The sequence below is a fragment of the Malania oleifera genome, chromosome 12, assembly GCF_029873635.1.
Source record: "Malania oleifera isolate guangnan ecotype guangnan chromosome 12, ASM2987363v1, whole genome shotgun sequence".
Lineage (NCBI taxonomy): Eukaryota > Viridiplantae > Streptophyta > Magnoliopsida > Santalales > Ximeniaceae > Malania > Malania oleifera.
Genome location: NC_080428.1, coordinates 63,977,021 through 63,991,994, shown reverse-complemented (window position 1 = coordinate 63,991,994; position 14,974 = coordinate 63,977,021). Strand labels below are relative to the sequence as shown.

The window sequence follows — 14,974 nt, the reverse complement described above, 5'->3', positions numbered from 1 at the left end:
AGAATGGGCAAGAGATGGGTAAGGTATGGGTTGAGTATGGGATGGGGATGGAGGCCATGTGGGAGTGCTTGCCACCATTTCCATTAAATAAATTTTTAATTAACTACTTACCTAATTAATTAATCAATTAGTTAATTAATTATTTTATTATTTTATTATTTTTCTTAATCATTATTATCATTATTATTATCATTGTTATTACTTTTAAACTATTTTTAGTATTTATTTATTTTATTATTTATTTTTTAACAATAATTAAATTTAAATTTTGAAAACTCATGTGGGCCCTACATGGTCTTGTGGGCCTCACATAACTTCGAAACCAAAATGAATCCTACGTAATTCCAATAATCCTCATGCGATTTTATGAGCCCTACACAGCTTCGAGACTCGTGTAAACCTCCACACGGCTTCGGGACTCATGTGGGTCCCACACAATCTTGTGGGCCCCGCATAGGATACCTATATTATTATTATTTTATCATATATTTCTGTAAATTATGTCAGTCAAAATATTATTTTATGTACTTATTTACGTGTACAAACAGTGTCTATCCTGTTTATCCTATGAAATTCCATTTTGACCAAGCCGACCTCCAGGGAGCTACTGAACCGCGATGGTCTCTAAGCACTTGCTAAGACAAGGTCTTTCTTAAACATCAAACATGGAATCAAGGATCCTATAGAAAAACACTTATGTATTGATGTTAACTTAATGACCATTTTTATTATTTTATTATTATTGTGCTTTAATCATATATATATTTTTGGGTCATCACAAGAGCTCCCCACGAAGATACATTGGGCCGTATAAAGTCATTATCAAGCAAATCTTGCAACTGATTTTCTTTAATTCTGCAAATTCTATTGGCACCATTTGGTAAGGTTCTTTAGAGATTAACACTACACCTGGAAGTAGATCAATAGGAAAATCTATCTCATGATCAGGTGGCAAGCCTGATAACTCATCTAGAAAAACATCTATAAAATCTTTTACTATTGGCGTACCAGTGAGCTTTTCAAATCATTCCCTGACATTTCCTTCACTAATGCCACGAATCCTTGACAACCACTCAAGAGCAGTCTCCTCGTCTGAATAGTTGAAACTAACTGAGGCGGGGATTGCACTCGTGACCCTATAAACCTGAATTATGGTCTTCCTGGAGGTCTGAATATCACTTCTCTAGAACGATAATCTATACTGGCAAACTTAGCTGCTAACCAATCCATACCGAATATGACATCAAAACCGTGCATGTCCAATACTATCAAATTAGTAAACAAAATTCTTCCTGAATATCAATTAGATAGCGTCGGAGCACTCTACTACACCTTACTATAGACCCTATCGGTGTAGTTACTAACAACTCAATGTCTAACAACTGTGTTTCTTCTTCCACACAATTTAATACATCCCATAGACACGAACAAGTGTGTGGCCCCTGAATCAAATAATACAATAAATTTAAAGGAAAACATTGTTTTATTCTTTCTCTTTTGCATTTAAATTCTTGTTTGAACATTATTATTGTTAATTTCAGTTGCTTTTTTCCTATTTAAAGTTTTTGTAGCATTTAAATATTTTCTTTGGATATTTTTATTATTAAAGTTAGTGTTTTTATTTAGTTAGGGTTTATTTTTGTTTGGGTTTATGTTTAAAGTTAGTATTTTTATTTGGTTGAATAATTGTAAGGTTATTTCTTTTGGGTTTATGTTTAAAGTTAGTATTTTTATTTAATTGAATAATTGTAAGGTTATTTTTCTTTCGTTATTCTGGACTTGAGTCTGACTTTTATTCAATTATTTTATGCGTGTTTAATTTTTAGTTAAAGTTTAAGTTTCATTGCAAAAATCTCAAACATCTCAGGAACTGAATCTGAACTATGTTAAGTAAAATCTTCTTTTTCTTATTTTCTTTTAGAATTACACAAAATTTGAAATTAAACTGTATTCCTTGAGTAGACGATCTGATCTTTGAGTTAATTATTATAAGACTAAACTCCTATACTTGTGATAACTTTTGTGCTGCTCATTTTTAGAGTGAGTCAAGCCTCTCTAATCAACTTGATGCTTTCAACAACGATGTGATTGATAAATATTCGTGCTTGTTCAACATTTAGTGTTAAAAAAGAAATTAAAATGTGTTTTAAAAAAGGTATGCTTATTTGTAAGAACACCATTTTATTCTAGAAAAAAAGGAAATAAACATCCACTGGTGGGATGTTTAGAATAGTGGTTGTTATTGAAATTGTGACACGGGTTAAAAGGGTGTTTAGCTATCAAAATGGTAGCAGACATGTTCTTTGATTATGAAGGTGTTCTGGCAAGAGTGTAATTAGCCCAAACGAAGGTTTTGTAGTGTTTGTTGCATTACCATACGGGCCTTTTAATTGTTTTGTTCTAATTTTGATTTAATCCTGCACAAATGGTTCCTACCAGCTTTGGGGCTTCCTACCTTTTAATCCTCATTAATTTATTCAAATTTTGTTGTGAATTTGATATATGCAACAAATGCTCCAAGCTTAACTAATAATGCATGGCGATGACAACAAAATATATTTATATATGCATCAATAAAACTAAGAAGTTTTTTTTTTTTTGTAAAGCTAAATTTTACAGGTTCATAGTCAATTTTTTTTTTTTTTTAATCTCTGTTGAAATTTTAAGTGTATGAAAATAAAGATAGATTTGTTAATTAATGCAATGCTATACATTATACATAGGTTTTAGTTTATTATCTCATTATATTGGTCAATTGCATTGGTTACTTTAATTTTTCTAAAGGCACATGCCTGGTGCAGTTTTAGATTTTTCTAAGCCCTCCCCATCTTAATACATCCTTAAAAAAAAAAAATTTTTAAAAATTGAATTACAATCTCTATGGTTATGCAATAATAAAATGAGGTGGCCCCCAGGGCTGAGCTCAGTTGGCAGGGCGGGCTCCGGGATTTCCTTTCACGAGGTGAGCCTAATCCTGGCATCCCGGGTTCGATTCCTGCGGCTGAGCGCCTGAAATTTACCCCTCTGTAGTGTGTGGGGCCGTACTACAGGGAGGGGGATTAGTCACTGGCTGGTGCGACGGACCGTAAAACGGACGTCGTTGATGGTAGGTGGAAACTCGGGACGTACCCAAAAAAATAAATAAATAAAATGAGGTGACAAAAGATTGTAGATTCAACAATACCTAACATAATCTTAATGTGGAAGCTTTAGAGTTTCAAGTGGAAGGGAGTACTTGAATTTGACTGAGCCAACCCTAAACCCCAGCTAAACCCGCTCAACCCCAACGACTCATCACACTCTTATCCACCGTTCAGCTCCATCTCACACCACAACCACCAATCACAAGGCACCATTTCGCTGACTGCAGTGGGACCACATTAATTCTATCTCCAAAACAATGGCAATTCTGTCTCGAAGAGTCAAATTTCCACCACGTGTCACCAATTAATCCATCGCCGTTACCAGCATAGCAGTCTCCGAAACATCATAACATTTCCTCTTCGTCCCCGTTCCCGTCCCCATCCCCCTTCTTCCGTTTTCACCACCTCACAGAAAAGTGAGAATCTCTCTCTCTCTCTCTCTCTCTCTCTCTCTAGCCATGGCGACTCGCCGTCTTCTGAATCTTTCTCGGATGTCCAACAAACCCTCAACCTTTACTTCGCACTCTCGATCCACCTCGCAATCGTCGGCGGTTGCTGGACAAATCTCCTCGCCGGCGTCGAGGTCCCCGCCGGTGATGCTCTACGATCGCCTTTCAGAAGAGGTCAAATTCAAGCTCCGCCGCCTCGAAAACCCCGACCAGCGCTTCCTCCGCCACGCTTCTCCACACCCAGCCGTCGCCGACCACTCTGCGATCCTCTCCTCCCCTGAGACGCGCATCACCACTCTTCCCAACGGCCTCCGCGTCGCCACCGAGTCCGACCTAGCCGCCCGCACCGCCACCGTCGGCGTGTGGATCGACTCTGGCAGTCGGTTCGAGGGCGACGACGCCAACGGCGCGGCACACTTTCTGGAGAGCGTGATTTTCCAGGGCACGGAGAAGAAGCCGGCGGTCGGGAATGTGGGAGGGCAATTGAACGCGTGCACGTGCAGGGAGCAAACGAACTACTGCGCCACTGTGATGGGAAAAGACGCGCCGAAGGCCGTGGACGCACTCGCCGGTATGCTGCAGAATTCGAGCTTTGAGCAGAAACAGATTGATCGCCTGCGCCGTCTCATTCTTCGCAGAGCGGAAGATGTATGTGACTTTTTATTTTCGAATTTTAAAATTATTAATTTATTATCTCTTCTAATTATGCTAGTTTATTTTTTAGATTTTTTTACTCGTAAAATAGAAACAAAAATTAAATATTAATGTTTAAATAAATTTTCGATAGTTTAGCTTCCATCTTACCTTTGCTAATCTTAACAGTTTAATTTCCCTTTTTTTTTTTTTAATTTATTCCATTTACCTAAAAATGACAATCTTGTAAATGTGATAGGCAACTTTAATTCTTACGTACAATTGTAGAAGCTAACAACTACTTTTGTCTTCTCCCTTAACTCAACTACTTTTGTCTTCTCCCTTAACTCTAATCGATCCTCTTTCTGTTCCCATAAATGAGGACTATTAATAAAGTTGAGTTTTATATATATATATATATATATATATATATATATATATATATATATTCAAACTGGAACTACATGTCTATGTTCATTGTTTTGTGCATTCAAGAGAAATCAATTAATTACAAAGAGTTGAGATAAAGACTTTTATTAAATTCTGATATAGACTTTTTAATGATTTTACTTAATTTTAATTTTTACGTCACTTCATAAACTTAAAAAAAATAACCTAAACTCTCAATTTAATGATAAAAAAAAACAAAATTTCAATTGTAACATTTGTTAGGTATTTGTGAAAATTTTTATTTCACATATATCCTAAAAGTTAAAATTATACATCCACCCTTTCAATCTCTACCTAATGTCTATACAAATTACGACCGTTTAGCTTTCCCTCCTCTTTGTTATATCCCAAATGTTCAACTTCCCCTCCCTCCTCTTCTATTCCATTTATCTATAAATGGGAGACCTTGTAATATGATAATCTGTTTGGATTCTCACATTCAATTATGAGAGTTGAACTATTGAAAATCATTTTTTTGTCTGCTCGCTTAACTCTAATTAATCCTCTTTGTGTCATATAAATTAACATCCCATGCTCGTGTTTATTGTTTTGTACCTCTAGTAGAGATCAACCAGCTACAAAAATTGAGGTAAGGATCTTTATTTTATATAATTATTAGCAAATTCAATGGAGTTGTGATATAAGATTTCTAAGGATTTTACTTAACTTCGATTTGGGTGTCATTTTAAAAAAATTAGTAAGCTTAAAAAAAGACCTAAATTTTATGATCTTTCTTAATTTTAGTTATTATATTGCCAACCTTAACTCCCTGATGTAGGACAAGTGGGTAAAAAGTAGAAAGCTGATTGAGGGTGGGGTTTGGGGAAGAAATTATAGAAGAGGAAAGTCTGAATTTGATTTTATGTTGTTTTGTCTTAAAAGGTGGTTAGAGTGAAGCAACGAAAATATTTTTTGTTCTAGTATATGTAATAATTTCTAATTAAATTTTGATTGCTCACAATGTAAGTTAGATCCGTTCGTTCGTGTGCATCGCACATGTTCCTACTAGTATTTTATAAAATAAATTATTTAGTTTATAAAGGTTAATTTTTTATATTAAAATGTTCTGAAACAACTGAAAATCAAGATCTAATTTTTTAGAACAGCTAAAAAGTGACAACAAAAAAATTAAAACGGAAAGAAAAAATAAAAATAATAGCAAACATACTCAATTAAGTTGGTCTTACTTTTCAAAAAGAACTTTTAAAAAAGACCCAAAAGAGAATAACCTGATACATGACCGGCATTAGTGCATGTTCAATCTCATGAGAAATGAAAATCCAAGAAATCTGAGTTGATGGCTTGTTTCATCGCGTCCTTATCACTAGGCTATTGATGAAGTTACAGACTCGATTGTCTTCGATTCAGCATCAAGTAAAACTAAATTTGAATTCAAATGAATAATTATTATTAGAGAACTCATTCTCAAAATCTAGGTATTAAGGAGAGAAAGTTAAAGATGATCTTATACTAACTTTGGAACTACTCACAGAGAGGATATGAGATTAGACGGACATTAATACTCTCCCTTGAGCCCATGGGGGAAATGAGGCGACGAGGGCCCATGGTAAATGAAGCAAGGAGAAGTCCAGCCCACGGAAAAGTTAAGCAGTTCAAGGCCCAACTCTGATACCATGTTAGAAAACTCGTCCTCAAAACCTAGGTGTTAAGGAGAGAGAGTTAAGAGAATCTTATACTAATTTTGGAACTACTCACAAAGAGAATATGGGATTGAGCGGACATTAATAATTATGGTGGATTGTTCCCAGAATCAATGTGCATTTATGTATATAATCTTATATTGATGTTTGCGTTTTTGAACACATTTGAAGGTGGAGGGGCGCGCTAAAGAAGTTGTGTTTGACCATTTACATGCCACAGCCTTCCAACATACCCCTCTGGGTAGAACCATTCTGGGTACTGCCGAAAGCATCCAAACAATCACCAAAGCTCACATTCAGAATTACGTTTCAACCCATTATGCTGCTCACAGAATGGTATAATTTTTTATATAACGTGCTCGGTTCCTAAATTCTACAAACATCATTTGGATTCTTTGCAAACTTCATCTGTAATTTTTTTTCCCAGTAATTGCACTGCTTCTCCTTTTTCTTCAGGTTGTTGTTGCTGCAGGAGCTGTTAAGCACGAGGAGATAGTCGAGCGAGTGAAACAGCAGTTCACAAAGTTGTCAGCTAATCCCGTGACTACTACTCAGTTGGTCTCAAATGAACCAGCAGTTTTTACTGGCTCAGAGGTTGTGAACATATAATGTGAAACCTTGTTTTGCTTGTGACCCATTTAATCTTTAACCACTTAAGCAACTGATTTATGAGAATTCAGGTTAGGATAATCGACGATTATGATCATATAGCTCGATTGGCAGTTGCATTCAAGGGAGCATCATGGACAGATCCAGATTCCATTGCTTTGATGGTGATGCAACACTTGCTGGGTTCATGGAACAAAAATGGTCTAGGGGGAAAGCATGTGGGGTTGGTCCTTAAATTTTCACATATTTATTGTATATTTATTTATAACTTCAAAATGTTCTAGCACTTCATTGTTTCAGGTTCTAAATTGTGTTCATATAATCACCCATCTGATGGGATTACTGTTGTATTTTTTGATAGCTCGTCGCTGGGGCAGAGGGTTGGCATTACTGGGATAGCTGAAAGCATGACGGCTTTTAACACCCAATACAAGGATACAGGGCTGTTTGGTGTCTATGCAGTGGCCAAGGTAAGAATACTTCCAAGGCATCATCTTAATTCATCGGAGACTCATCGGGATTGAGCTATATAAAGCGAGACAGCCCATCTTTCACCGCATACCCCTTCTAACCTCCTTCACGCTTCAAGGTTCACATCACCTCCCACTAAAATTCCCAAACTCAAAACATTGCCCAGGTGACAGTGACGGTCAAGGGAAACTTTGACTTGCAAAATGTTGTAGCTCACTGCATCCATTTGAAGCGACTCACGAGCAAAACAACAATGTCCACGAGTTAAAACAGATAATACCTCACACGAGTTAGAAGACTACTACTCTCACGTTCAAATTTTGTACTAAAATTTATAATTCTATGAGTTTTAACAGTTCAATGTTTGTCTGTGGCCTTGTTCTTACATCAGCCAGACTGCTTGGATGATTTAGTTTATGCAATAATGTATGAGATGAGCAAGCTATCTTACAGAGTTGCAGATGAAGATGTGATTCGGGCTCAAAATCAGGTAGCTACTAGCTGCGTTTTTATGCTTCTTATTCATATTGGATCGTAAGTTGTATATATCCCCTAATTAGTCTGCTGATGGGCAGCTAAAATCTTCTCTGCTTCGTAACGTTGATGGAACCAGGCCTACCGCTGAAGACATCGGACGTCAGGTGCATTTCCAGCTTCATAAAAATTGCAGAATGGATTAGTTACCTCCATTCCGTTGTGGATATATGGTAGATGTTTATTCCACTTCTTTCGGCTAAATAGCAGTGGATCAAAAGCAACTTCCAAGCAAACAAATGAACTAAGAAGCCTCTTTTTCTACTCACTGGGGATTCCACTTTGCAATTCCTGCTCCATCTGTTATGTTTCCTCTGTCGGACCATAAAACCATAAACCTTCTTCCCTTCAGAAGTCATGGCCTTAGCCCATCTTCTTCTGGGCTTTCTTTTAATTTGATCTTAGTAGCGCACATTTGTTTCATTCAACAAGCTCTTTATAATCCAAGTTCGACACAACCAACTGGCTCTGGCTCCCCAGCCATGCACCATTGCACCACCTCCTTACGTTTTCTCTCAGACGCGATAAACAAACAGAAAATGTGAAAATCATAATGATGAATCCAGATACACTAACGTGCTCATTTTGAACATAAAAGTGAATTAATTCAGTAAATGACATTGTTGAGATGCGCAGCTACTTGCATATGGGCGGAGAATCCCATTTGCTGAACTATTTGCAAGGATTGATGCTGTGGATGCTGCCACTGTCAAACGTGTTGCTAATCGCTTTCTGTTCGACACGGTATGCCTTTCCCTTCACCAATCTATCTTTTTGCCTTCAAGTAATCTCAGTTTGGACAACTTAATTTAGTTAATTTATTTTAAACATCTATTATTATTATTATTATTATTATTATTATTATTATTATTATTGGGTTGGTGCAGGATGTGGCATTTGCAGCCATGGGAGCCGTCAGGGATTTGCGCGACTACAACTGGTTCCGGCGCAGGACCTACTTGCTGCGTTATTAGGATGGTTCATTCTTCACTTGTTTTTCTCTGTTCATTTTTTTTGGGCCTCTCCCAGAACCAGAAGATTGTTTTCCTTCATATTCCAATCAGTGGTATTTATTCTTTTATTTTTTCTTATTTTTAGTTCATGGGTTAATTAACAATCTTGTAATGTAATATCTTTTTGAATATTGGCTAACACATAATCCATTCTTTTCTTTATTTTTTCTGATTTTTTTTTTTTAGAAAATAAGGATAGAAAAATAAAACATAATATAATTTGAGGGGTTGTTTAATATCATTTATATATTTATATTTATTTTTACTTTTGTATAGAAAAAAGATTGTGACATCATGTTTATTTACGTTACTATTTTTCTATTATTGTTTCTGTTATTAACTATTTTTCAAAATAAAACTGAAGACCAAATATTATGGTTTTTAATATTTTTGGCAATCTATTTGCCATAGTTCTTTTGATATTTAAATTGTTTTTTGTGGATCAAATCATTTATTCTATGCATAATTTTGATAAAATAAAAATAAAATGGTCATGTGAATTTAAATATAATCAAAATAAAAAATGCATAAATTTCCTTAATATTTGGGAAAAAAAAAATAACAAGTCATTTTAAAAATATTTTACCATTTCTCAAATGTCAAGTCAATATTGTTCTTGTTGTGATGAATAAATGATTTTTAAAATATAGTAATTATCATAATTTTTATTTTATGATAATTTTTTTTAAAAAAAATTATAAACTGTTTTATTTTTAAAAATTTTAGTTTTTTAATTGTTACCCAAAAATATTTTTCGTTTATATTTTTAACTATTATTTGATTCGAAGATAAAAACAAACATTTGGTCAACCAAAATTTTCATTTATTTTAATTATACAAATATTAACCAAGTATTCAATTCTTAGTTTTTCTTTTTGATATTTCATTTTTATAATTTTTCATAGTGATGCAAAATATTCCCTAGATACAATGAATATATCCATCAATAATAATAATAATAATAATAATAATAATAATAATAATAATAAGTGCATTCAACGCTTTAACATTCTAGGGTTTTTAGTTAATTAATGAAAGTCATGGTCATTAATGAGCAACTACACTTATAAAAATGTCTTTATTTACGTTGCCAATTTTGTTTTTATATTCTCAATTTTTAACGATCTAAAAAAATGTAAAACAAGATTTATAACTTTTATTTATTTTGTCAATTTGTTATTAGAATATTTGAATATCTAGAATTTAATTTTCTAAATTAAATAATTTATTTTATACATAATTTTTAAATACAATAAAAATAAACTGGTCGTATGAATTTAAAATATCTTTAGTTTTCATACAAATTTTAAATAATAATAATAATAATAATAATAATAATAAAAGTCATTTAAAAAATATTTTTACTACTTTCCAATTGTCATATACAAGTTAAGATTATTCTAATTATGTGAATTGGAAAATATAATAATAAATGAGCAAAATAATTATAAAAAAATTAACTGTATTATAATATTTTTATTTTGAATTATTTTTTAGTTTTATCATTCCACACATATTTTTTAAAACTATTATTTGTTCAAGGAAAAATAAACATTTGCTTAAATCAAGTTTTCAATTTATTTTAATTTTATAAATATCAACCAAACAAGGTACTAAGCACTTTTTATTTTTTAGTTTCTATTTCTAGTTTTCATTTTCATAATTTTTATGGTGATACGAAACAATCCATTTTAAAATAAAGGGTTAATGCACTTTACTTTCTTCTAAATTTAAAATTGAGTTTTAGAAATTTGTCTACCCCATAACTTTTGATTTTTATTTGGATTTGTGTGGATTAAAATCATTGAATTCCACATAAACATTGTTGTTACGTAAATAACGATTGTGCAATGCAGCAATCAAGATGAATAATACGGAAAAACACAAAGATAATGAAAACAATAAATACAACACGAAGGATTTTATGTGGTTCGGAAGAATGCCTACGTTCACAGGAGCAAGTGGCGGCTAAAATTTACTATCAATCATAAACAAGATTACAACATTGTATTAATGCCAACCCGACACATACAAAAATATTAGAGAATCCCTCAAATATCGATATATTAATCTGCGGAGGATTTGCCTTCGTATCCCCAACCTATTGATCTTCTTAGTTCAAATTTCAAAAACATTGCTGAACAAAACCAGTGACGGTTTCATCAAATCGCTGACGATTTTCCTTGATTAGTGGAAACTGTCAATGTACCTATATCAAATCGTCGATAGTTTTCTTCCTAATTTGCTACTAGAAGAAACTGTCGATGTAATCGTTGATGTACTATGCAAACCATCGATGGTTATTCTTTAGACCAACTTCCTTATTTTTCCTAACGTGTTCTTTTTGTACATTTGTTCTACTCGATATGAGCCAGATACTACAATAAACTCTTGATACTTGAAATTCGTATCCCCACTCCAATATTTCAAAAAAATTATTATAATGCTTCTCTTGTAACTTTAGTTGTCTAAAACCATAATTAGGAGTATAAGATCAAAAGTTATTTTGGTGAAAATCACTTCCTATTAAAATTTTTATACATTCTATTTAGGGGTGGCAAAACAGGTTGGAACCCGACAAGTGGCTATGACCCACCCTGTTTAAACCTGGTTTGGGTTTGATACAACTTGACCTATTTATAGACGGGTCAACCCGAACCCCACTCGCTTATTAAATGAGTTAGGCGGGTTCGAGTCAGTTCACCCGTTTAACTCATTATATATACAATGAAATATTGAAATGAAAACCTAGGTCCCTAACTCCCCATCTATGATCTAGAATTCTAGTTTCTGGACTCCTGACTGGCCGACTTTGGAGTGGCCATCTCGCATTCTCCCAAATTCTCGATTCCCCCCCCCCAACATCACTATCTTACACCACAAAAAATAAGGTTATTAGTGACGATTTCAAATTTGTCGTTATATCTGCGGTTACTAATACTTATTAGTGACGAATTTTAAAACTGTCACTAATAATGGAGTATTAGTGACGATTTTATTCCATCACTAAAATCCTAAGACCATCACTATAAATTCTATATTATCTTGGCTCAAAATCATCACTAAAGCCCAAGTATTAGTGACAGTTTTAAAACCATAACTAATGCTCACTGGAGCAACTATTAGTGACAGTTTTAGAGTATTCCTTAATGTGACTGGGTCATGGAAACTACTTTCGCCATTTTCGAGTGGAACCATTGGTGTCACTTTTGATTTCACATTAGTTTCACTTGCATCACTGGGTTGAACCTCCGTATCCAGAGGGAAATCATCCTCCTCAGTGCTCAATTTGCTTACCGTCTTTACCTTGATCTTAGAAGGTCCTTCACTAGGATTGCTAGGATTCCTCGATGTAGAGGAATTGAAACCTTCCTTGTGCATTCTTGCTTGATCAGATGGTGAAGTCTTAGGATTACTCATCTTTATAAACACATACTTCATTACATTTGCTTGAGTTAACATATGACTCTTCCACTAGTTGTAGTACCTAATGGAAACCCCTGCTTGGAATGATCTTGGCGGGACATGCAAGAATTTAGTTGTTGACTTTAGGGTAAATCCAAGAGTTGGGGGGGGGGGGGTGAATTGGATATTTAAAATTTTTCTTCCTAAATCAACTACCCAGCAGTAGTATTTCACAAACCTAGAGCCAATCTAGAGTAAGTATAGAATAAACAGATAGATGCAATTGCAATTAAATTACTCCAAATAAATTTAAACAAGCAAGCACAATATAGCAAAGTAGGTAAAGTAAAGATGATACTAGATGTGTTATCGAGGTTTGAAAAATGTGCATATGTCCTCGCCTCTAGCTCGCAAGCCCAATGATTCCACTAAAGCTCACTTGCAGATGGAGTGGCACCGAATACAACACCCTCTCCTTACTAGGTAAGGAAAACCCCAGGTCAGATTAATAGGGCTGACCCCAACCTATACAAACAATCTGTACGAGTTAGATCAACACCCCTTTAGGCCATACCTAGAATACAACAGATAAGCAATACAAATTTTGTGTACAATATCAATGCTTCTCCAATAAGCAAGTACGTACCAATAAAATCAATGCACTTCAATATGATAGGATTTATAAGCTCAGTGAAGTTTAATGTAACTACTCTCAAGATAATGTCAATATATCTAGTAATATGTGATAGTGTGTTATGAATGAATCTTTGAGTCAAGATATGTATATCAATCACAAGTTGCAAACTTAAAGATCTCAAGAGCCCAAGCAAATATCTCAAAAATAATTTTTTCAAATAAGTATAAGAGATATTCAGATTTAGCTTGTTAAAAATGTTTTGAAAGGCTACTCATGTTCGTTGAAGGAGTGTGTAAGGTTGCTCCTACTCGTAAAGGAGTCGTATAGTGGAATCCTTGGGTGTGTTTGCCTAAGGTAAGGACGTAGGTGGGTATAGACGAACCTCGTAAAAGTCGCGTCTCACCCTCTTCCCTACTCTTTAATTTTCTAATATATAAATTGCGTGAATGTTTATTTAAGTGTTGGAAATTAATTTTCTATTGAGATTGCAAAACTTTAATTAAATGGAGTACGTTGATTAATATTTTGCGGAAACCTTAAAGGGAGTACATTGATTAATCGTTTGCGGAAACCTTGATTAAGGGAAGTGCATTGATTGATCAATACCAAAGCTCATTAACAAATTAATTGATAATATATTTCGTGTTACACATTTAACATCAATATTTGAGTTTTAGAAACTTGGTTAAATTTTCTATTGTGTTTCATATTGATGAAATTAAGCCTTCCTTGTTTGTAAAGGTTATTCATCAGTTATATATTTAAGCTCAAATCTAAATCTCAATATTGGAAGCATTGTTGAAATTGTTGTATGGTTTCATATGGTGAAAGCTTACATTAATTAATCAGATTGAGTTATTGGATATGCTAAGGAACTTGCAAAGTATTCAAATTAGTATTCTCATTCATAAAGATTCAATCTTGAATTAATTATCTGTTGTATTTGACATTGTGTAATTGCTAAATCCAAAAAGGATTAACCCTCAGCCTCAGTCACCCTCTCAAGTCTCGGCTCACTCTCAGGCCTCAAGCTCCCTCTCTTGGCTCTTCAGACTTAGTCCGTTCATCTACATTTTTTTCTTTTTACGTTTTACGTTTTTTCAAAGATTTAATAAATAAAATAAGAGTACTTTTCTTTGAAAAATAAATTTAAAAATTTCTAATACACAATTATTTTTTAAACGAGTAACTGTGACTGGCCGTTTATTATACGAGCGAGTTAGGATTTATATGATTGTGACCCATTTAATATCGACCCATTTATGACACGACCCATTTACAACCCTACCTATTTACAATCCGCCCGAATTTGGCCCGTGAACCCGTTTTGCCACCCTTGATTTAGATTAACCTAAAAAATTAAAAATAATATGAAAAATTCATATCCTTAAATGTATACTTTCATGTTAAAATAGTTCAATAGCTTCTGTTATATTTTGTAATTATAGACTTCTTTTAAACTATCGTCACCTTATATATGTTACAAAATCTCATCATTAATTATTGCCTAAATCACTTATCTACATCTTCTTATTCTATTTTTATAATTCTGTAAATAAAAAGTCCCCACACATTTTAATGAGAGAAAAACTAGACCCACGAGTGTAATTAACAAAAACTAATATGGAAAAAATCGTTACTTACATTTTTGAAGACAATTTCAAGACTCCCTATATATATTTTTAAAAATAAAAAATAAAATTTCTAAAATTTCAAATGTGTAAGTATATAGATTATGAGGAAAAATATTTGTTCTTTAAGATTTTTTAAACTTACATGTTGTTTAAAATATCAATAGGTTAAAGTGAGGTCGTTGAGTAATTGATAGTAAGATATCACTTTATTAAGTTTTTTTTCTTTTTTGGCATTTCTATTAAATTAGTGTTTTGACCCTAATAATTATAATAGCCCTCTAGGCCAAAAAAAGTCTTGTCCAAATACCTGCTTACCACTAATCCGAAAGAAAAAA

The 14,974-nt window shown here is 33.6% G+C and overlaps 1 protein-coding gene across 2 annotated transcripts; it reads left to right on the top strand.

Annotated features, from left to right (window-relative positions):
• The first annotated feature begins 3,137 nt into the window (after positions 1-3,137).
• LOC131144431 (probable mitochondrial-processing peptidase subunit beta, mitochondrial) lies at positions 3,138-9,131 on the top strand. 2 transcript variants are annotated; one of them, XM_058093075.1, is made up of 9 exons: positions 3,138-4,240; positions 6,508-6,672; positions 6,793-6,930; positions 7,017-7,168; positions 7,307-7,415; positions 7,808-7,906; positions 7,992-8,057; positions 8,587-8,694; positions 8,838-9,131. In XM_058093075.1, the coding sequence occupies exons 1-9, from the start codon at positions 3,602-3,604 to the stop codon at positions 8,922-8,924; spliced, it is 1,563 nt and encodes a 520-aa protein (XP_057949058.1). In that variant the 5' UTR covers positions 3,138-3,601; the 3' UTR covers positions 8,925-9,131. The 2 variants fall into 2 exon arrangements, with proteins under 2 accessions (XP_057949058.1, XP_057949059.1); XM_058093076.1 differs by lacking the exons at positions 7,808-7,906; positions 7,992-8,057; positions 8,587-8,694; positions 8,838-9,131 and adding an exon at positions 7,583-7,705.
• Positions 9,132-14,974: the final 5,843 nt, after the last annotated feature.